At 39.1% G+C, this 24,041-nt stretch overlaps 1 protein-coding gene across 2 annotated transcripts in view; it reads right to left on the minus strand.

Annotated features, from left to right (window-relative positions):
- The window catches only part of plch1 (phospholipase C, eta 1), a 100,551-nt gene that overhangs the window by 20,911 nt on the left and 55,599 nt on the right, over positions 1 to 24,041 (minus strand). For both annotated transcript variants that reach the window (XM_072255355.1, XM_072255354.1), the window contains 5 exons: positions 15,947 to 16,108; positions 7,345 to 7,428; positions 7,033 to 7,121; positions 5,461 to 5,558; positions 4,170 to 4,349 (listed from right to left, as the gene is read on the minus strand). In XM_072255355.1, coding sequence (XP_072111456.1) covers positions 4,170 to 4,349; positions 5,461 to 5,558; positions 7,033 to 7,121; positions 7,345 to 7,428; positions 15,947 to 16,108 — 613 coding nt within the window. The remainder of the gene's footprint in view (positions 1 to 4,169; positions 4,350 to 5,460; positions 5,559 to 7,032; positions 7,122 to 7,344; positions 7,429 to 15,946; positions 16,109 to 24,041) is intronic.

Genomic DNA, 24,041 nt, shown 5'->3' on the forward strand with positions numbered 1-24,041 from the left:
CTCTGTCAGATATATTCATTAACTGTAGCACATAGAACAGTACAGCAGTGGACAGCCCATTCAACTCACAATGTTGTGCATATCTTGATGTCAATTTATACTAAATGTCCTCTCTTCTTGTGTATCATACATATCCCTCCATTCCTTACTTAATCATATGTCTATCTAAAAGCCACTTAAACCCCCAATTCCACTGCTACCCCTGATAACCTGTTCCAGGCCACTACCATTCTCTGCATTAAAAACTTGCCCCTCACATCACCTTCAAATTTCCCCCTCTAACCTTAAAAGCATGTTCTCTGGTGTTTGACATTTTTACCCTGAGGAAAAGATTCTGGCTGTCTATGCTATCTATGCCTCTCATAATTTCAAAAACTTCCATTAGGTTTCCCCTTAGCCTCTGACGCTTTAGGGAGAACAGCACAAATCTGTCCAACCTTTCCTTGTACCAGATGCCCTCTAATCCAGGCAGCATCCTAGTAAACCATTCCACACCATCTCCTCTTTGTTCCTGCACTGGAGCAACCAGAACTGTACTCTATACTCCAGGTGCAGTCTGATTAAAGATTTATATACATGCAGCAAGACTTCCTTACTTTGTGCTCAACCCTTACCAATGAAGGCAAACATTCTATATGCCTTCTTTACCACCTTATGCACTCATGTACTGACTTTCAAAGAACTACAGACCTGAAAAATTCAAAGGAACTTTATTATCAAAGTACTATATGTTACCATATATTACTTGAGATTCATTTTCTTACAGGAAAAATAAAAAATCAGTTAGAATGTATTAAAAACTATATGCAAACAAAGACTGACAAACAAGCAATGTGCTAAAGAAGACAAAGTGCAGGTCTACCATCATTGTATACTGATTGCTTTCAGTTGACCTCCCAAAGTGAAACATCTCACACTTTTAACACCAGATTGAACACCATCAGCCATATCTCTGCCATGGGGTGTCATGATAACATAGTGATTAGCACAGCACCATTACAGCTCAGGTGTCAGAATTCAACTCCAGTGTCCTCTGTAAGCAACTTTATATATTCCTTCCTGTATGCGCATGGGTTTCCTCCAGGTGCTCTGATTACCTCCCAGTGTAAAGATGTATTCATTAATAGGTTAATCGGTCCCTGTGAATTGTCCTGTGGTTAGGCTAGGGTTAAAATTGTTGGGCTTCCGGGCGATGTGACTCGAAGGGCCAGAAGGGCTTATTCTGCCCTGTATCTCTAAAAATATCTGTAACTGATATCTACCTGGCTGTATTCTTTCATAGTCCCTTACACTATCATAACTCTACCCATCTTGGGGTCATCCGCAAACTTGCTAATCCACGCATTCACATTTTCATTCAAATCATTGAAGTATATCACAAGCAGAGGCCCCACTGTGGAACACCACTTAATCACAGATCTCCAGCCAAGTCACAGCCTTCCCCACCTACTCTGACTGCTGTGGGCAAGCCAGTTCTGAATCCCAACTTGCAATTCACCCTGGATACCATGCATCTTTATCTCCTGAATCACTACCTTTACTATCTCTTCTTCATGTTAACCATCAGGACACGCCATCATACCATCGATTCTGCAACATTATAATATACAATTGAAGGTCCAAGTATTTAAAAATCTGAAGTTCGTAATGCAATAAATAAGATGAAGAAAGGAAAGGCAGCAGGTCCTGATGAGTTAGTAATAGAACAAATTATCACCCTTGAAGATTATGGAATTGAAAAACTTACTGATTTAATCAATGACATTTATGAGACTGGAATAATACCCGAAGTGATGGAAAAAATCAGTATTTATCACTCTTCCTAAGAAACCTGGAGCAAAAGAATGTGAATTACATAGGACCATAAGTTATTGAGTCATATCACCAAGATACTTCTAAGAATTTTGATGACAAGAGCTTAAAGTAAGATACAAGCTGAAATAGGCAAAGAACAATGTGGTTTTGTGAAAGACAAAGGTACAAGAAACGCAATATTGATGTTAAGGATACTATCAGAACGAGCTATTCAAGTGCAGAAAGATTTGTCTGTTTGTTTTATCGACTACACAAAAGCATTTGATAAAGTGAAGCACAATAAGTTATTTGAAATATTACAGCAAACTCTAGATCTAGATTCGAAAGACCTCCACCTAATCAGAAATCTGTACAGGGAATAAACATAGATGGAGAAGTAAGTCAGTTTACAAAAATCAAGAGAAGCATTAGACAAGGGTGTGTTTTCTCCCCGGTTTATTTAATGTGTACAGTGAAACAATTATTACAAAAAATAAGAGACATCTTGGGAATCAAAGTTGGCAGTGAAAACATCAATAATTTCAGATATGCAGATGACACTGTATTACTTGCAAGTATGGAGGAAGAACTACAAAAATTAATTGATATAATTGTTGAAGAGAGTGCAAACATGGGTCTATCTATTAATTGCAAAAAGACAGAATGTATGGTGATATCCAAAAAGAAGGAGAATCCTATCTGTAGGCTGAGAATAAACGGGGAAGACATAAAACAAGTACAGAACTTTTGCTACTTAGAAAGCTGGGTGACATCAGATGGCAGGTGCGACATGGACATCAAAAGAAGAATGGGAATGGCAAAAGACACCTTTACGAGAATGAAGAGTATACTGACCAATACTAAACTAGGCATGACAACCCGCCTCAGAGTACTGAAATGTTACGTTTATCCAGTTATGTTATATGGCTCAGAACGTTGGACATTATCTAGTAACATGAGGAAACGAATTGTAGCAGCAGAGATGTGGTTTTTGAGGAGGATGCAAAGAATATCATGGACGAAATGAATATCTAACGAGGATGTCATGAACAGAGCAAACACAAAAAAAGAAATAATGTATGAGATCATGAAAAGGCAACGTAACTTCATTGGACATGTGATTAGGAAAGAGGAGTTAGAATGCAGGTAATTATGGGAAAGACTGAAGGGAAGAAAGCAAGAGGAAGACAAAGACAAATGATGACAGAGACAGCAGCCAGAGAACTGGAAATGAATACCAATGAATTGATCCACTTGATCCAAAACAGGAGTATGTGGGCCATGGCAGTCAAAGCTCAAACAGGGCATGGCACCTGATGATGATGATGATGATGATGATGATAATAAACAAAAATTCTGTTTTGTTTTTATAGGGTAATTAGATAGACCACTTGTTCCCCTTACTGAATGGACAGCACAAAAATAGAGACTTTGTCATTGCTGTGGGAGACTATTTGAATCACCGCCGGTCAGGATTGCTCTGGTGGATCTCCTGGCTCAATATTCCTTCTTGCATGCACTTTTGGACTGATGATATGCTCTCTTCAAGAAAAACAGACCTCTTCCCTTGATTCCAGGGATGAAAGGGTTATCATCTGAGGAGCATTTGATGGCTATGGGCCTGTACTCACTGGAGTTTAGAAGAATGCAGGGGTATCCCATTGAAACCTATCAAATATTGAAAGGCCTAAATAGAATGGATGTGCTGAGGTTACTTCCAGTAGTGGGTGAGCCTAGGACCAGAAGGCACAGCCTCAGAATAGAGGTACGTCCATTTAGAACAGATGAGAAGGTATTTCTTTAGCCATAGGGTGGTGAATCTATGTAATTCATTACCACAGATAGCTGTGGAGCCCATGGTAATTGGAATATTTAAAGCAGGTGTTGATAGGTTCTTGATTAGTAAGGGCATCAAAGGCAACAGAGAGTAGGTAGGAGAATAGTGTTGAGAGGGATAATAAATCAGCCATGACAGAATGGTGGAGCAGATTCAATGGGCTGAATGGCCCAATTCTGCTCCTATATCTTATGGTGTTGTGTGTGTTGCTCCTGCCTGACTGCCGTGGTGAATATTCATCTAAGGGCTTTTGGCCCTATTGAGATTCACGCATGGCTATCTTGACAAGCTGCAGTCATCTGAACCCGGTCACTTCATCAGATTCCATTTTAAGATTTCATTTTAGGTGAAAATTACCCTAAATGCCATTTAAAGTATAGTTTTAAATAATTTCCTGATAGTTTGTGGGCAACCCTATTGAAGTGATGGCATTAAAAGACATGAAAGCTTAGTGCACAATGAAAGGGTTAAATCCAATTTACGTGCAATTAAATTTGTTTTCCGAAGATATTAAATACTTATGTACAAGCATACTTACCCATCTGGCAACCAACATTCCAATATTCTTGTGGGTTACAATTGCTTGAGTCTATTCTGAAGGCTGATGGGTATACACAGGTGAAATGTTTCTGGTTAAAACAAATAAATTGTTCAGGCTTTTGATGTAAAAGTTCATGGGCTTGAGTCTCATTTAAGGATAAAACTTTCCCAGCAGATCCTGTTGAAAAAAAATTTTTTTAAGATTAGAAAACACAACATTTGTGAAATTCGGGCATCAGCAACAATGGCTATTTTAGGTTTGTGTAATTTTAGGCAACTTAAAAAGGGATCTCAACATGAGTGTTGCAATGCAGCAGACCTTGCGGTCTTACAGTACTGTGCAAAAGTTTTAGGCAATCTAGATATATATATATATATATGCCTAAGACTTTTGCACAATACTGTATTTGTTAACATGGAGCGGGCAGTGAGTTTGTAAATCTGGTGGGAGCAAATCTGTTGGGAATGGTGATGGTGGGGTGCTGCGGGAAGGATGTGAGACAGATAACAGAGAAGGAGTGCTGGGGAAGGTGTGGCACGGATGCAGACTCTCCCAGCCCTGAGATGCCAGGCAAGGTCATCCGATTCCAAACAATTGGTTTATTGATCATTACAGAATGTCTCTCTGGTGTTTCCGTCTCCCTCCCCATTTTCCCAACCATGATTCCCCTCTTTCTGCCCCCTTCCCATTCCCAGTCCACAAAACAGTCCCATGTCAGAATCAGATTCGTCATCACTCACATATGTTATGAAATTTGTTTTTGTTTGAGGCAGCACTACAGTGCACTACATAAAATTATTACAGCACTGCACAAAAGTCTTAGGCTATATATATATATATATGTATATATACCCTAGCTATATATATGTGCCTAAGACTTTTGCACAGTACTGTATATTATTTCAACTTATCCACTTTGCCTTTTGCCCTCAAAACATTACATAACAAAAATTCGACCTTCACTATAGACAGAAAGGAAGGTTGAGGATCTGTTTACTGATAATGTACCTAGCAAAAAAGTGGGCATGATATACTTCGCCTGCTGGAAAGTATTCCAATCAATCTTGAATTCTTTGCCAGATTGCCAGCGAATTCACTTGATAAGGTGCAGCGGTAAATAAATACTTTATCTGCTATTTTATCAAGTCAGTTACTTCCAGCAGGGAAGAACTTAATCCATATTTTAAACCACTCAGGTGGAAATTCTGCTTCACTGAAGAAAATTTTGCTGCTATTTCAGAGGCATTTTTCAAATTGAAGTTGCTTTATGCTTAGAGATATCCCTTACCTTTCCCGAGGAGATCCTGAGAAGTCACAGAATTAGTGTATATAACCAGGTCAGAAAGACCACGATAGAGTTTCGTTGTTTTTTTGCGATGGTCTAACCTACATAATAATGCAGTGATAAGTTATCAATGTTCACAGAGGATGTTGAAATATCAACTAATTCAATACTCTACAGGAAGAAGGGGACAAAAAATGTTGAATATTCTATTACTCAATCTATTCCATTAATTATTCAACTCATTCTGTTTTTCATTAATGCTTTTTCATAACATATTTCCTGGGGGATAAAGAAGGTAATGACCAATGATAATCTTGATCAGTGATATACAGAAGTATGCCAGAGTGACTTGCCTACCAAATCCATGACTCAGATTACAAAACTTCAGCAACGGATGATGACAAACCCATTTTCTAATAGTTCATGACACACCTCTGTTGTAAAGCGTGAAACTGCAACATTAGTTAAACAATTCTAAAACTGCCAAACCTGAAACAAGAAACTGAATAAGTCTATTTATAACAATGCTGGGAGTATTGATAGATTGCTGCATCAGGCACACAAATGTCATATCTAAATACATGTCACGATTAGCCCTACAGCCTTCTATTTTCTTATTTGTATTTCAAATTACTTCATTGACTGCAACACACTGCAGAATTTCCAAAAGGTCGTGAAAGACTCTATTCACATGCACACCTTTCCCTCAAAAACTAGCTGTTGGCTGGAAGGTTTAGATGAATTTTTTTTAAATGAGAATGAAATGTTTGGTCGAGAACAGATTAAATAGCAAAAGTTATAGGAGCAAAATGAAAGAAATCAAGAAAACAAAAGATAAATATGACTAAGTCTGTGCAGGACTGAAAAGGACAAAAAAAAAAGTATGTAAAATCAAGAATGCTGGTGGAAGAAACATGAACAGATACTTTCTATATAGTCAGTGCCTTCATCTGAGAAAATGGATGTCCATTATGATCAGTGAGTTGCAAGTGTCACAGAGAAAGATGTGGCATTGTTTCGGTGAAACAAGAATACAACACTAAAAGGTGGGTCTTTAAAAAAGGACTGGGCTGCTCTGTAACATGAATGCTTAATCTGCATCCAGATTTCCCTAATACAGATGAGAAGGACATAAAAGCAGGAGTTACATTTGGTCCTTATACTTGTTCCACCATTCAACAAGATCATGTCTGATCATTTACCGGAGTGCCACTTTCCTTACTCCATATCCCTGAATTACTTATTTGTTTTAATGTTTTGATTTCTGATATTGCAGAGTTACAATCATTATCTGCTTTTATATTCAGAATTTTAGTCTATGCAATGCTTTTCTTTCCCCCATTGTATAATAACTTTAATTGATATGTGTAAGCATAAACATAAATTTATTAAAATTAATTTATAGTGTTCAAACATGTTAAGAAAAGAATTAAACCAATAATCATACATTCACCAGATAATTTTAGGAACAATGACACCTTCAAAAAATGAATGAAAGATTCATTAAGCATTTGTAGAAGTTTAAAGTATTGTTAAGTATTCTTGGGGGAAAAAAATGCAGGGTTGCTAACTAACCTGTAAGCTGGCCCAGCTTCTTTACCAGGAAAATTCTGCTGATCCTCTTCATTTGGATTGTACAGTTTTGCCTTGGATTTTGTACTTTTCTGATCCAGTAAAAGAGACAATCACAATTAACACTTCAATGAAAATACAGATACTTTAACTATACTTGCTTTTAGTTGTATGGTTGCTAAATTTTATACTTTGGCTTAAGTGACCAAAGTAGTCCATTACATTAGTTTGTTATATATTTTAATTGCTTCAATAATATTTTAAATAATAGCTCTATAATATTCTTTCTATTGAATAAAATCAACAATATCCTACCTTCTGTTTAGAAAAGGTGCTGATAAATGAACTGCTGTGAAATTTCTTCCCACTTTCTTTCATATTTTCTTTAGCATGTGATTTCTAGAAGGGTAGAAAAGAAAATGTAAAGCAGCCAGATTTACACTATGAAATAAATTTATGTATGCCACATGTTATACTGCAAAACAGTTTAACTCTAATGGCACAGTGTTGTGCTGGGTACATGGTTACCAGGGGTCATAGTGATTCAATTGCTAAATAAAAAGGAGAAACTATTTTTCTTACTTCAGGTTTGGCTTTTTTAGAATTGATTAACTAATGCTGCACTCTCACTCTTTACAACAAAGATCTGTCTTGAATTATTAGAAAATGGGTTTGTCATCACATTTTTCTGATTTTTCCAATATGAATCATGAAATCAGTAGGCAAATCACTCAGGCATATTTCTATACATCACTGATCAAAATTTTCATTGCCTATGATTATTTTGCCCAGGAAATATGTTATGAGAAAGCATTGATGAAAATAAGAAATATAAGAAATTATGAAAAATTAAATTTGAAAATACTCTGAGTGCCCTCTTGCCCTCTCAGACCTGGTGTTATGTCCATTCTGATTAGACAAAATAAAATGGCTGGATTTTGCAGTAACAGTAAAGGCAGTGATGCTCCCTACCGATTAAGAATAAAACTATTCTCAAAGATCTAGTAGACTTTGTGCTATGGAACTCTTGTTTGATATTGTTTACTCTCAGGTATCACTTTGCTGCAGATCTTGACATCACAGCTAGGTCCTCAAAATAATTAAATAGTAAATGACATTAAAATTCTGACAAACAGCACACTGAAAAGAAAAACAAGCATTTTACAGGGTGCACAGTAAGAATAAGGTAAAAACTGAAATACTGACACCATTGTAAAACAACAACACTGTAAAATCCATTTTAATTTTAAACTGTGTGGAATTATAATTATGCATGAAATTTTTTGGTCAGTGAATTTACTAAAAAGTAATTATGGATCAATCTGACACTAAAATTTCAAAGGCATTCAAAAATAATATGGAATAACTTTGTTCTTGTAAATAGTCAAAGGTTCATTTATTATCAAAGTATACAAGCTTTGAAATACTAATACTTCTCCAGATAGCCATGAAACCAAGAAAGAAAAGAGAGGCAGCACAATCATCAACCCCAAAATCCCACCTTCCTGCACACAAAAAAAGAGAAAGATCAGGCAAAAAACACAGAATACAAAAAAAAAACATAAGACTGAAAAAAAAATTACAGTTCAAGTCCACATCCAAACCACAGAAAGCCTGGGCGACATTCTCCCTCTCCAGGGCAGAGTGATTTCACCGGCAATAAAAAGGCAGCCTCCTCTCTCCATAGCAGGGCAATCTCACCAGCAATGAAAATTCAGTCTCCTCTCCCTATAGCACAGCAATCTCACCAGCAATAAAATGGCAGGCAATGGATATTTCAAACCCTCTCGTTGCTGTAATTGCCAAATAATGTAAGCTTTAAGATTTAATCGGTGAAATGGAGTCGAACATCGGCTTGCAGCCTTCTCACCACAAAGTTCCCACACGCTGCCTCTGCCTCCTAGAATCTCCTCAGAGACTGCAAAGTGCTGAAACACCCAAGCAATCTCCAAACTGCAAACCACAGGCTCCAGCAGTGCAGAATAACATTCAAGATCAAAAACAAACGTAAAAGACACAAAAGGAGTGAAATACCATATATGGATTCATGATCCATCCAGAAGATGTCGATTGAAGAAGCGTTGTACGCAGGCGCCATCTTTCAATATTCAATAGGTTTCAGTGAGATCCCCCTTCATTCTTAAAACTCCAGCAAGTACAGGCCCAGAGCCACCAAACACTGATCATACACTAATGCTTTAATTCCTGGAATAAATCTTGTGAACTTCCTTTGGACCCTCCAAAAGTCTTGACATCTTTTCTTAGATAAAGAGTCCGAAACTACTCACAATACTCCAAGTGCATTCTGACCAGTGCCTTATAAAGCTTCAGAATTACATTCCTGCTTTTATATTCTAGTCCTCTCAAAATAAATGCTAACATTGCTTTTGCCTTCCTTACCACCAACTAAACCTGCAAAGTTAACCTGTAGGGAATCCTGCACAAGGACTCCCAAGTCCCTTTGCACCTCTAAGGGTAGTCTTTCATTGATTCTATTGTATTTCTTGAATTCCCATAAGAAAATTAATCTCAGGGTTGTATATGTACTCTGATAAAAAATTTACTTTGAACTTTGAAGAGAAAAGCTCTCGCTCACTCAGCTTATCTTCATAAGACATACCCTCTAATCCAGGCAGCATGCATGTAAATCTCCTTTACAATCTCTCTAAATCTTCCATATCCTTCCTATAATGAAGTGACCAGAACTAAACACGGTTTTCCAAGTGTGGTCTTACTATGGTTTTACTGTATAGAACTATAACATTGCCTTGCAGCTCTTGAACTCAGTCCCTCAACTAATGAAGACCAACATACCATACACCTTCTTAAACAACCTATCTACCTGCGTGCCATCTTTGAGGGACATAGACCCCTAAATCCCTCTTGCTCCACAATGCTTAACTAAGAATCCTGCCATTAATCCTGTGTTCTGCCTTCAAATTGGACCTTCCAAAATGAACCTATTCATACTTTTCTGAGCTGAACTCTACCTGCCACTTCTGCATCCTGTCAATATCCCATTGTCATCTATAACAGACCTCCATACCATCCACAACTCCACTAACTTTTGTGTCATCTGCAAACTTACTAACCCACCCTTCCACTTCCTCATCCAAGACATCACAAAGAGCAGGAGACCCAGAACAGATCCCTGCGGAACACCACTGGTCACCACCTCCAGGCAGGGTATTCTCATCTATTACCACTCTCTGCATTCTGTGGGCAAGACAATTCTGTATCCAAGTTTCCCCGGATTACATGCATCCTGACTTTCTGAATAAGCCTACTACAGGAATCTTATCAAATGTGTTACTAAAATCCATACACGCCACATCCATCACTCCACTTTCATCGATGTGCTTTATTACATCCTCAAAGAATTCACTCAGGCTCTTGAGACATGTCCTGCCCCTTACAAAGCATGCTGATTATCCCTAATCACATGGCTTCTCCAAATACTCATAAATCATGTCTCTAAGAATTCTCTCCAATCACTTGCCCACCATTGAAGTACGACTCTGTAATTCCCATGGTCTTCCATATTCTATTTCTTGAACAAAGGAATAAAATGAGTTATCCTCCTCTCCTTTAGCCAGTGAGGATGCAAAGATCAATGCCAAAGGTGAAGCAATTTCTTCTCGTTTCCTATAGTCACATGTTGAATATTCCATCTGGCCCAGGGGATTTAGCTATCTTAATGGATTTCAAAAGTTTTAGCATATCCACTTTCTAAACATCAACATGTTCAAACATATCAACCTGTTTTACACTGTTCTCACAATTGTCAACATTCTTCTCGCTGGGGAATACTGAAGCAAATTGAGGACCTCCCCTACCTCCTAAGACTCCATGCACATTTCCTTTACCATCCCTGATTGATCTTACCCTCACTCTGGCTACCTTCCTATTCCTCATAGGGTTTTCCTCAATTCTACTTGCCATGGCCTTCTTATGCCCCCTTCTCCTTCTCCTAAGTCGATCTTTCAGCTCTTTCCTGGCAACCCTGTAACTCTCTAATCTTTTCTTCCTAAACCTTAAAAAGTTTTTCTTCTTCTTGACTAAGTGTTCCACATATCACTCTAGCATCCTTTCCCTACCTCAATGGGACGAGTCTAACCAGAACCCCCAGCAAGTGCTCTCTAAACTACCTCCACATTTCTTTTGTGCATTTCCCAGAGTACATCTGTTCCTAATTTATTCTACCCTGTTCGATAGCATCATTATTCACCCCACCCCCATTTAAACACTTTCCTGTACCATCTGCTTCTATCCCTGTCCAAGGTCAGGGAGTTGATATCACTGTCTCCGAAATGCTCTGACACCTGACCTGGCTCATTAACTCACATCAAATCCAATATGGCCTCTCCTCTAGTCTACCTGTCTACACACTGAGTCAAGAATCCTTCCAGTCTGCACTGTAATACTGAGCCTGTTCAGCAATGCCACTCCCTCATCACCTTTACCTCCTTTAACTCCCTCCTTGTTCCTTTTGAAACATGTAAACCCCAGAGAATCCAGCAGCTATTCCTGCCGCTTGACAGCCAAGTCTCCATAATGGCCACAACATTGTAGTTACATGTACTGATGCATGCTAACTTCATTAGCCTTGTTCCTGACACACCTTGCATTAAGACAAGCACACTTCAGTCCTTTACACTGACTGCAATATTGTCCTATCAACTGCCTACTTTCCTCAAAACCTTTGCACACTGCATCAGCTGCTGCGATCTCTGACCTTTTGCTCTTGTTCTCATACCTCTGCTAAACTAGTTTAAATCCTCTCCAACAGCTCCCGCAAATCTGCCTGTAGGATATTGGTCCGTCTTAAGTTCAGGTGTAACCCATCCTTTTTGTACAGGTCATACCTTCCCCAGAAGAGATCTCAATGATCCAGAAATCTATCTTTACACCAACTGCTCCATCCTCTGGTCTATCATTTTGGCTCTCATCCTCCTGCCAACAGCTCTAGTAAACCTGCCTGCACGGGCATCAGTCCCCCTCAAGTTCAGGTGTAACCTATCCCATTTGTATAGCTCAAGCTTCCCCATTGGGAAGCAATCCCAATGATCCAGAGATCTGAAACCCTATCCCTGTACCAATTTTTCAGTCACACATTCGTCTGCCAAATCATCCTATTTTTACCTTCACTGGCATGTGGCACAGGCAGCAATCCAGAGGTCACTACATCTGAGGTCCTGCTTTTCAGCTTTCAATCTCCCTTTATTCTCTCTGAAGGACCTCATCCCTTTTCCTACCTATGTTGTTGGTACCATATGTACCGTGACTTCTGGCTGCTCACACTCTCCCTTTAGAATGCTGTGGATGTGACCTGAGATGTCTCTGACCCTGGCAACTAAGAGGCAACATGCCATCTAGGTGCCTTTTTCACATCTACAGAATCTCCTGTCTGCTCCTCTAATTACTGAATCCCCCATCACCACTGCGCTCCACTCCTTCCTCCCTTCCCTTCGGAGCAATAGAGCCAGACTCCAAGCCAGAGACCTAGTTTTTGCAGCTTTACCCTGCTAGGTCCCACCCCTACTGTATCTAAAGTGGTATAATAATTTTCGAGGGGAATGGCCAGAGGGGTACGCTGCACTGTCTGCCTATTTCCTTTCCCTCTCCTGACAGTCAGCCAGCAACCTACTTCCTGCAACTTAGTGGTGACAACTTCCCTGCAGTTCATATCTATCACCTCTTCATTCTCCCATACAAGCTGAAGATCATCCGGCTGCAGCTCCAGTTCCCTAACATGGTTTGTCAGGATCTGCAGTTGCATGCACTTCATGTAGATGTAGTTATTAGACACTGGAGGTCTCCCAAACACCCACATCTGGCATGTAGAGCACACTTGTGACCCAGGACCTATTCTCACTGCGATAGCTGTACACAAGTAGAGAAAGACAGAAAGAAATTTACTATCTTCAGACTTTGCCTCTTCTCCCCTAAGCCTTGAGTTGAAGTCTCAAATCTTCCACTCTAATACTGGTCCACTCACACCTAACTTTGTTTCATTGGCCTTTGCCATTTGCCTAATAAATCATGATGACTAAAGGTCGCCAAAAAGTCCCGGAAGGCACTGCTCTGAATGTTACGCAACTCCCTACACTTGGCTTCCCCTCTGAAGTACTAACCAACAATGGCATGGTTTGCACAGGTGGATATCACAGTAAGCAGGTAGGCGGCCCGCAATGAATTGAACAAACACTGTATAATAAATTGATCTCTTCACCTGTTTCCAGAGCAATCCAATACATTAACCCATATTTTGAGAAATATTTACAAGGATTTACAGAACAATAATTTTCATGTACAGTATCCACAAGACTCAGCAGAATACTGATTTTGAGTTTCTTTTTTTAGGCAGTCCCTCAGTATAGAGGATGATTTGATTCCACTCTGGACCATGCTGTTAAAGGATATTTAATTGCAGATGTTGAGTGCAATACTTATCTCAGTGAATGCTTTAATGATAACATCCCAGTAAGCACAATTGCAAGTGTCATCTACCTAACTTTGGTCTTGGAATCCAGTTGGGATAGGTTGAGCAACTTCCTGTTAGTTGTAAGGACCAACTTCACTCTTGCAGGAAGTTTGTTGGAGATGTGATGCAACAATGCAGCAAGAAACTCTGAAAAAAGTGCTAGAGTCTTTTTTCCTCAGTGGTAACCAGTCAAAGTTCACTGTCTCCAGGGTTTTACTGGACAACAAATTTTTTCGAGGTGTTACCAGACAACAAATTTTTTCAAGGTGTTGCTTCCCCAGAATTTTTTGTTGTTTATGATAGACCACTTAAAGCCGAAAACAAATATTATTTCAGACTACTTATAGCATGTAGAAATTTGGAGAAACAAGAAACTAACTTTTATTGAATAAAATGCATTTTAATTGCATAACAGTGCTGAAGCTTTGCATTAGTTCAACTGAGTTAAAAATGTTTAGTTGATAATTTTCATTTGTACTCAGTGTTTGAGGCTTCTCACTTAAGTGTCCAACAATAATCAGCCAACTTTGATGGATTCCAGTTGCCCTGATACTGTTTCTCTGTGACTGCAACATCCTGGTGAAACCTTTCACCGTACTCGTCTAAAACAGCACCGAGATTTGCAGGGAAGAAGTCTAAATGGGAATGCAGAAAATTAATCTTCAGTGACATGTTGCACATCATGTTTTTGTATTTTTGAAGCATGTTCTCAATCAGCTGCACGTAGTTTGGTGCCCAGTAGTTGCCAAGAAAACTTTCAACAACATCCTTAGATGCTTTCCATGTGATTTTCTCCAGCCCTACTAGAAGTTCTTCAAATTGTCTGCCATTGATAACCTGTCTGATTTGTGGACCAACAAAAATGCCTTCCTTAATCTTGAGATCAGTTATTCTGGGAAACATCTCTCTCCAATATCGAAATCCTTCATGGAAATTTTTTTGACAAACCCAAGTCCATGACCATGTCATTTAACTCAGACTAAGTTATCAGATGAGGCTCACACGACATAAAGGGTTCAAAATCTGTATCTGTATCATTTTCCATTCCTGACTCATGCATCATTGGCACCTTTGCTGCCTCCTCTAGACTCCAGGTCTCTGGTGGTTTTGATACTGGAAGACTATCATCATGCGGCACAGGGCTCATGGCTGAAGGAAGGTTGGGGTGTTCAATGGATTTCTTGCTTTTAGCAAGAAACCAGAAACACTGGTCAGACAGAAGTAGTAGTCTGTCACAAGATCTTTCTGCTCTCACCATATCATAGGGATAGTGAACAGGATTTACTTCTGAGTACCCCTGAGTCCAGCTCTAAGATCAACAGCTCATGTTGCACAATAATTGTGAGGAACCCAGGCTTTGACTTGGTCCCCAATTTTACACTCAAAGTAGAGCACATAGGTTTTTCTAATAAGAGGAGTCATGCTCCATCTTTGAGATTTAAGCACATACTCACCACAAATATAACAGAAAGCATCGTGGCTGTTGCAACATTAGTGAGACATTTTGTTAATCACAAATACTCCTGAAAGTATAATTACTTTATTATGACTCCACACACTATGCTATGCGCGTAGAGAATATGCATCAATGTGATTGCAAACCAATAAACATGTTAACACAATGCATGGAAGGGCGTGTGCATGATGCTTTTATGGCCTTTCTAAAACCTATCTTGCCAACCAGCATCTATCTTGCTTAAGCATGCCTAGGCATGCCTGGACAAGATAAAAAAACTTTTTAGCCTACATTATGGGCAACATTTTAATTGACTTGAATTATGAACTGAAACAACAAACATAAGTGATTTCAAAAATATGGTGTGTGACAGAGAACTTCATGGTGATTTTCACGATCGGCGGCCCAAAATCCATAAGATACACCCAAAAGTATTCAGGAAGCAATATCTTTGTTGTCCAGTGTTACCTTCAACCAAGTTGCAACCAGATATCAAAAACTCACTAGTTTGTGTCACAAGGATCTCTCTAAATACCCAAAGTAACAATATTATATGCTTTTTCATTGCTGGTTGGAAGAATATTATATATATTATAAATAAAGTATCATGTTCAGAGCTTTGAAATAGGTTTATTTCTCATATATTCCTGTAACATTACACTTATAACCTGTTAAAACATAAATATTGACTGTATATTAGAAAAATTTGTACAGCTGACCAAAAGAAGAGTGGGGACACAGGTAAATGAATGTCACAAATGGGTCACAAGCAGAAAGAGATTGTCAACCACAGCTTTAAAACATTTGAATTAATGATTAAATTGTTTTGGAAGATGACAATTGTTAAAAAAAATGGATGACACCAAAGCAAAGATTTATCAGAACTGTCCTCACCCTCCTCCCACTTGAAGTTAAACAATAGCGGGCACAGAATACTTGTAAAGATTGAAAATTATGCACAATTATGTAAATGTTACCTGTTGTAGGTTGTCATTTAGACCTTTGTGTGTCGCCCTCAGAAGTGCACAGACGGTGGGCTGATCTGGATTTTCCTTATCTTGGAGTTGAGACTCGTTCAGCAACAAATCCAGTTTCTTTCTGATTAGACATTCCACTTGATGGTGGTTTGCAGCACTGCCCTAAATAGGGTACATTTGAATATAATATTGAGTTAGTGGTGTTCCAAAGCAGCCGTTGAAATAAGAAATTTAATAATTGAAATAACGAGGGGAATTCTAGCTCTGTTGAAACCAGGAGGGCATACAATTAAATCCAATAAAATTATCTTGATTCTTCTTGATCTCTTTCTGCATTTTTTAATGAAATTGGCCTTTTAGTGTCAAGAACTCCTATCAAAAAATATTACCTTACTTAAATGTTCAGATTGAGCTCCAGTAATCATAATTCTAGCTGGCTACTACTTCAAAGGAGCTCTTAATGAGAAAGTTGTTACAGTTTGTAGCAAAAATAAATACACAATTAATCACTGTAACTTTAGGTTTGTGAGACCTTGCTTCAATTATTGTATTAATATCCCCTCGGATGAAGGATACTGCTGAACGGAAAACAGAGAGAAATTATTTTGATTTATTTGATGTTCTTTCTATCAAGTGCTTGAACCAATTTAAATGCATGTTATTTTAAGTGATACGGGTAACAAAGTGGTAATGATACTATTAAATATCTTAAGGATAACCAATTGCCAGAGAAAACCTTCTTCTTTTTCTTCTCCATCTTATTTTACACCAGTTGGCACCCAGTTTAGTGGTGCATTACCACCACCTTCTGCTCCGGAGTGTGAAATAGACTTACATTCTAAATCCCTTCACCCAATCACACACACGCACACATACCCTAACCTACACTTTATCCTCCTATCTCTGGCCATCCTAGTACCCTATTCCTGCTTATCCGTCATATCCTATTAAAAACCCCTGTGCCCCTTAAGAAAGCTAAAAATACCCTGACCTGTGCTCTCTCACCCATGCCCAGCAACCCTTTTAATGTGAATTCCTGCACCCCCAATTCCCTTAGATTAATTCTCATCATCTCTCTGTATCCCATACTTCCTGCAACTCAGAACTACATGTTCTACTGACTCTTCTTCCTGACATTCCTCACACAATCCTGTCTAGTGTTTCCCTATTATTTTCAATGTTTTGTTTAATGCACAGTGCCCCAGCCTTAACCTAGTCCACACAGTTTCCTCTATTCTGTATCCACCCTAGTACCTGCAACACTTTTTTGTATTTGATATAAATGCCTCCCTTTCCCCTCCCTGTCCCATCTTTCTTGCCACATTTGGTTGATTTTTCCCAGATTACACACTTAACCTTGGCTTTACTGATACTAATGTGCACTTCTATATTTTCTTTCTTTAACACCCTCTTTGCCAACTCATCCACCCTCTCATTCCCCTTCACCCCTACATGTGCTGGAACCCATAGAAATTTTACCTGACCTCCCTGATTTGCAATTCTTCTGACTGACTGAAGGACTTCATAAAGTACATCTTGCCGACTGTTTGAGTGAAAAGACCTTAAACTTGCTAGAACTGAGGATGAATCTGAGTATATCAACACTTTGACTTGTCTAGCTTTCTCCACCCATCGCAACGCAACCAACACTGCCAGCATCTCCACTGTATACGCCCCTAGCTTATTAGATGTTCTTCTGCTGATTCCAATTCCAGAGAAAACCTTATCACTCAAACGTTGTATCTCTCTTTAAAGTACATTGACCTGAGTTTTGTCCACTGTAGATACTCAATCTTAATATTTTAACCATAACAGAGAACGGTTAAATAGAACCAGTGGTTGATTATACACTTAATGCAATGTGAAGGAAGTGCAAAAGAATGAGACCATGTTGAGAGCTTGCTCAACAGGATAAATTGCGTTGGAATTGGAACAGGGCAAATTACAAGAGCTTTAAGCAAAACTAGGGAAAGTTAATTGAGGACAGCTGTTTTTGGGCAAGTCCACATCTGACATGTAAGATTAATTTAGTTGCTATTTGACTACTAATTTACTTGGCTCAGCACAATATCCTGTGTCAAAGAACTGTTCCTGTGCTGTATTGTTCTATGTTCTAACTGTAGATCACCTTTAACATTTTGTATTACATGGTGAGAAAAGAGAATCAGATCCAAGAGAATCCTTCAGCTCTATATTTGGAATCAATGTTTGATACGATATTTGACTACTTACACTAGGCTTCATTTGCTTTAGTTTTAATATGTAGTCTGTTGATTGGAATGAAAAGACTAGAATCACTTTATTTAATGTTTTATCCAATGTTCACTTTGAGCAATTTATTGAGAATGCCCTGGATAGAGTACATTTCAATATAATATTGAGTTAGTGGTGTTCCAAGTATTATGGAGTAATGTAAGTAATACAGTAATGTGAAGTAGTACGGAGTATAGTTTTTATCTATGAAAGTCTCAAGTAAATTAAAGAAATATTTTTCTAAGAATATATTATGCACTTTAAACTAATTTGTCAAATGTAATCGGCCTTGATTTGATTTACCTAAACTTCATTCAGCTTTTAGTACACATTAGAAACAAAACTAAATTATTCCAATATCACAGTTAAATGCCATCAAAATATTGATGGACTGCCTTGCAAATAGTTGCTTCAAAATACAAGGTAACAAATCTGAGGATAAAAGTAGAGGTAAATATATTCAAAATAGAAAGCTCTCATGGCTGAATTAACCAAGGCAATCAAAAATATTTTAAGTTCAGATTGCACAAGAGAAAAATGTGATAGTAAAAGACGTGATTAATAAGCGTATTAGATTATATAAACTAGCAGAATAAGACCATAAGAAATAGGCCATTTGGCCATCAAGCCTGCTCCTCCATTCAATATAAGACTTTTAGACGTAGGAGCAGAATTAGGCCATTCAGCCCATCGAGGCTACTCTGCCATTCCATCATAGCTGACCCAGATCCCACTCAACCCCATACAACTGCTGACTCACCATAATCTTTGATGCCCTGATCAATCAGGAAATTATCAATTTTCACTTTAAATATACCCATGGTCTTAGTCTCCATGTACTCAGTTCTGGTCGCCTCAATACAGGAAGGATGTGGAAGCCATAGAAAGGGTGCAGAGGAGATTTACAAGGATGCTGCCTGGATTGGGGAGTATGCCTTATGAAAACAGGTTGAGTGAACTCGGCCTTTTCTCCTTGGAGCGACGGAGGATCAGAGGTGACCTGATAGACGTGTATAAGATGACGAGAGGCATTGATCGTGTGGATAGCCAGAGGCTTTTTCCCAGGGCTGAAATGGTTGCCACAAGAGGACACAGGTTTAAGGTGCTGGGGAGTAGGTACAGAGGAGATGTTAGGGGTAAGTTTTTTTACTCAGAGAGTGGTGAATGTGTGAAATGGGCTGATGGCAACGGTGGTGGAGGCAGATACGATGGGGTCTTTTAAAAGACTTTTGGATAGGTACATAGAGCTTAGAAAAATAGAGGGCTATGGGGAAGTCTAGTAATTTCTAAGGTAGGGACATGTTTGGCACAACTTTGAGGGCCAAAGGGCCTGTATTGTGCTGTAGGTTTTCTATGTTTCTATGACTGTCTGTGGCAGAGCATTCCACAGATTCACAACTCTCTGGCTAAAAAAATTCCTCCTTACTTCTGTTCTAAAGGGTTGCCCCTCAATTTTGAGGCTGTGCCCTCTAGCTCTGGATACCTCCACCAGAGGAAACATCCTCACACATCCACTTTATCTTACCCTCTCAACATTCAGTAGGTTTGAATGAGATACACCCGCATTCTTCTAAATTCCAGTGAACCTACTCTGGACTCTCTCCAATGACGACACATCCTTTCTGAGACATGAGGCCCAAAACTGTTGACAATACTCCAAGTGTAGCCTGACTAGTGTCTTATAAAGCCTCAGCATTATCTCCTGGTTTTTATATTCTATTCCCCTTGAAATGTATGCCCACATTGCATTTGCCTTCTTTACCACAGACTCAACCTGTAAATTAACCTGCTGGGAGTCTTGCATGAGGACCCCCAAGTCTCCTTGCACCTCTAATGTTCGAATTTTCACCCCATTTAGTTAATAGTTTGCATTTTTGTTCCTTTTACCAAAATGCATTGTGCCCATTCTTCCAATTTATCTAAGTCCTTCTGCAATCACATTGCTTCCTCAGCACTACCTACCTCTCCACTTATCTTCGTATCATATGCAAACCTTGCCACAAAACCATCAATTCTATTATATTAATAATTGACAAACAACGTGAAAAGTAGCAAACGCAATACTAGCCCGAGGAACACCACTCGACACTGGCAGCCAACTAGAAAAGGTCGCCTTTATTCCCACTCGCTGCCTCCTGCCTGTCAGCCATTCCTCTATACACACCAGTATCTTTACTGTAATGCCATGGGATTTTATCTTGGTAAGCAGCCTCATGTGTGGCATCTTATCAAATGCCCACTGAAAATCCAAGTAAACAGCATCCACTACCTTTGTCCATCCTGTTCGTTACTTCCTCGAAGAACTCCAACATTTTTGACAGGCAAGGTTTCCCTTTACAGAAACCATGCTGACTATGATTTATTTTATCATTAGTCTCCAAGTACTGATAAAAACCTCATCCTTAATAATAGCCTCCATATTTTCCTAACCACTGAGGCTTGGCCTATAATTTCCTTTCTTTTGCCTTCCTCCCTTCTTATTTTTCAATTTTCCAGTCCTCCAGAACCATGCCAGAATTAAGTGATTCTTGAAAAATCACACCAATGCATCTGGTATCTCAACAGCAACCTGTTTCAGAACTCTGGGGATGTAGTCCATCTGGTCCAGGTGACTTATCAACCTTAAGACTTTTCAGTTTGCCTAGTACTTTTTCCTTTGTAATGGTATTGACACTTACTCCTGTGCCTGACACTCACAGATTTCTGGCACACTGCTAGAGTCTTCCACAGTGAAGACTGATGCAAGGTACTCATTCAGTTCATCTGCCATTTCTTTGTCTCCCATTATTACCTCACCAGTATCATTTTCCAGTGGTCCAATATCAACTCTCACCTCCCTTTTACTTTTTATATAACTGAAAAAACTTCCAGTATGCTACTTGATTTTATTGGCTAGTTTGCCCTCATATTTTATCTTTTCCCTTCTTATGGCTTTCTAGTTGTCTTTTGTTGGATCTTAAAAACATCCCACTCATCCAACTTCCCACTCACTTTTGCTACAGTATATGCCCTTTCCTTGGCTTTTGTGCAGTCCTTAACTTCCTTTGTCAACCATGGCTGCCATTTGAGAACAACTTCTTCTATGGGATATATGGATTCTGCGCCTTGTACTATTCCCAGAGAATACCGACACCTCTGCTCTGCCATCACCCCCACCAGTAACCCCCTCCAATCCACTTGGGCAAGCTACTCTCTCAAACCTCTGTAACTGCCTTTATTCCATTGTAATACTGTACTGATACATGTGACTTATGCTTCTCCCTCTCAAATTGCAGTATGAGTTTAATCATACTATGATCACTGCCTCTGAAGGGTTCCTTTACCTTAAGCTCCTTAATAAAATCTGATTACACAACACCTAATCTAAGATAGCCTTTCCCCGAGAAGGCTCAAGCACAAGCTGCTCTAAAAAGTCATACCATGGCTTTTAGTCGGACTAAATGTCGAACATTATCTTTTGCCTCTCTCTTGGCTAAATGGTTAGATCTTCTTAGGTGGAAAGATGCTGCCCCACCCACTCACACTCAATGTCTTAGTGATATTATGGCCTGTTTAGACCTCGAAAAGATCAATTATTCACTTCTTAGTTCGGACATAAAGTTTCATAAGGTGTGGGGACCTTTTCTTGAATATTTTCATAACTCTTCTTTCAGTTAAGTTTATCCTTTTTTTGTATGCTACAATCCCTTACTTTCAGCTTTTTTTTGTATCATACACGTTTTTTTGTTGTGAATTACATTATACTTTTGGTAGTCGGCATTATACTTCCTTTTTTCCTATATATATTTACAGTTCTCTGGGGTTGAATGCTCCGATTAATTTTTTTTCTTTTACACGCAGAAATGGTTGGCCTGGGCGGGAGGTTGGGGTGGATGCTAATTTTACATAATTCTATTTTGGGTTTTTTTTTGTTATGAATTATATATTGGATTTGTTTGTTTCACACTGTATAAATCTCTATTTTGTTGTTGGATTTTTTTTTCTGTAGTTTTATTGTAGAAACGCATAAAGATATTAATTTTAAAAAAGCCATACCATAGGCATTCAACAAATTTCCTCTCTTGCAGTCTGACACCAAACTGGTTTTCCCAATCCCGTTGCATATTGAAGTCGTCAATTACAATTGTGAGATTATCCTTATTACATGCTCTTTCCAGCTCCCTTTGAAATCTCAACGTCACATCTTGGAGGCCTATATATGATTCCCATAATGGTTTTGTAACTTTGTAGTTTCCTAACTCCACTCACAAAAATTCAACATTTTCTGACCTTATGTCACCTCTTTCTAAAGATGCAATTCCATTTCTTACCAATAGAGCCACGCCACCGCCTATGCCTTCCTTCTTGTCCTTTCGATACAATTATATCCTTTGATATTAAGCTCCCAACTATGACCTTCTTTCAGCCATGACTCAGTGATGCCCACAACGTCATACTGACCAATCTCTAATTGCACCATGAATTCATCCTTATTCCGAATCATGCATCTATTTAAGAACAGCACCTTCAGTCCTACATTCTTCACCCTTTTGTGTTTTGATTCTATGGTACAATTTAACTCTTTGCACTGTCTGCATTTATACCCAAATATTGGCTTGTCCTTCCTTACACTCATTTTACACCCACCATCTACTTGTAAACCTGCAGGCTCATCCTCAGCTCTATCATACTGGTTCCCATCCCCCTGCCATATTAGTTTAAACACTCCCAACAGCTCTAGCAAATCGGCCCACAAGGATTTTGGTCCCCTTTTGGATTCAAGTGCAACCCATCCCCTTTGTACAGGTCACACCTGCCCCAAAAGAGGTCCCAATGATCCAGAAATCTGAATCCCTGAATCCCTCATATGGCTTAGAAGTCACCTGGGTTCCCCTTTTTCCCTATAATTTCCCCTGCCCTGCAAAAATCTATCTAACTATGTCTGAGTATATTTAGAGAGATTCACTACTCTCTGGGAAAAGCAGTTTCTCTTCATCTCTATCCTAAATCTAATCCCCAAAAATCTTGAGGCTCTGCCCCTTTGTTTTAGTCACAACTACCAGTGGAACTAACCTTCTTGCCTCTCTTACCTATCCCTTTCATAATTTTATGTATTTATACAAGAGCCCCTCTCATTCTTCCGAATTTCAGTGAGTAGAGTCCCAGGCAACTCAAGGTCTCCTCATAAGCTAACCCCATCATGTGTGAAATAAACTAGGTGAGCCTCCTCTGCACTGTATCCAAAGCCAGTATGCCTCTTCTCAAGTAAGGAGACCAGCACTCCAGATGCAGCCTCACCTCTACCCTGTGCTTCTTTTTATGTTGTATATAAATGATTTAGATGGTGGAATAGATGGCTTTGTTGCCAAGTTGCAGATGACACGAAGATTGGTAGAGAGGCAGGTAGTGTTGAGGAAACAAGTAGGATGCAGAAGATTAGGAGAACGGGCAAGAAAGTGGCAAATGAAATACAATGTTGGAAAATGCACGGTTTTGCACCTTGGTAGTAGAGATAAATGTGCAGACTGTTTTCTAAATGTGGAGAAAGTCCAAAAATCTGAGATGCAAAGGGACTTGGGGGTCCTTGTGCAGAACAGTCAAAAGGTTAATTTGCAGGTCAAGTCGGTGGGAAGGCAAATGCCTTGTTAGCATTCATTTCAAGAGGTCTCGAATACAAGAGCAAGGATGTGATGCTGAGGCTTTATAAGGCACCGGTGAGGCCTCACCTTGAGTATTGTGAACATTTTTGGGTCCCTCATCTTAGAAAAGATGTGCTGGCATTGGAGAGGGTCCAGAGGAGGTTCACAAGGATGATTCCAGGAATGAAAGGGTTATCATGTGAGAAACGTTTGATGGCTCTGGG

Source organism: Mobula birostris, chromosome 4 (genome assembly GCF_030028105.1).
Source record: "Mobula birostris isolate sMobBir1 chromosome 4, sMobBir1.hap1, whole genome shotgun sequence".
In the NCBI taxonomy this organism is placed as follows: Eukaryota; Metazoa; Chordata; class Chondrichthyes; order Myliobatiformes; family Myliobatidae; genus Mobula; species Mobula birostris.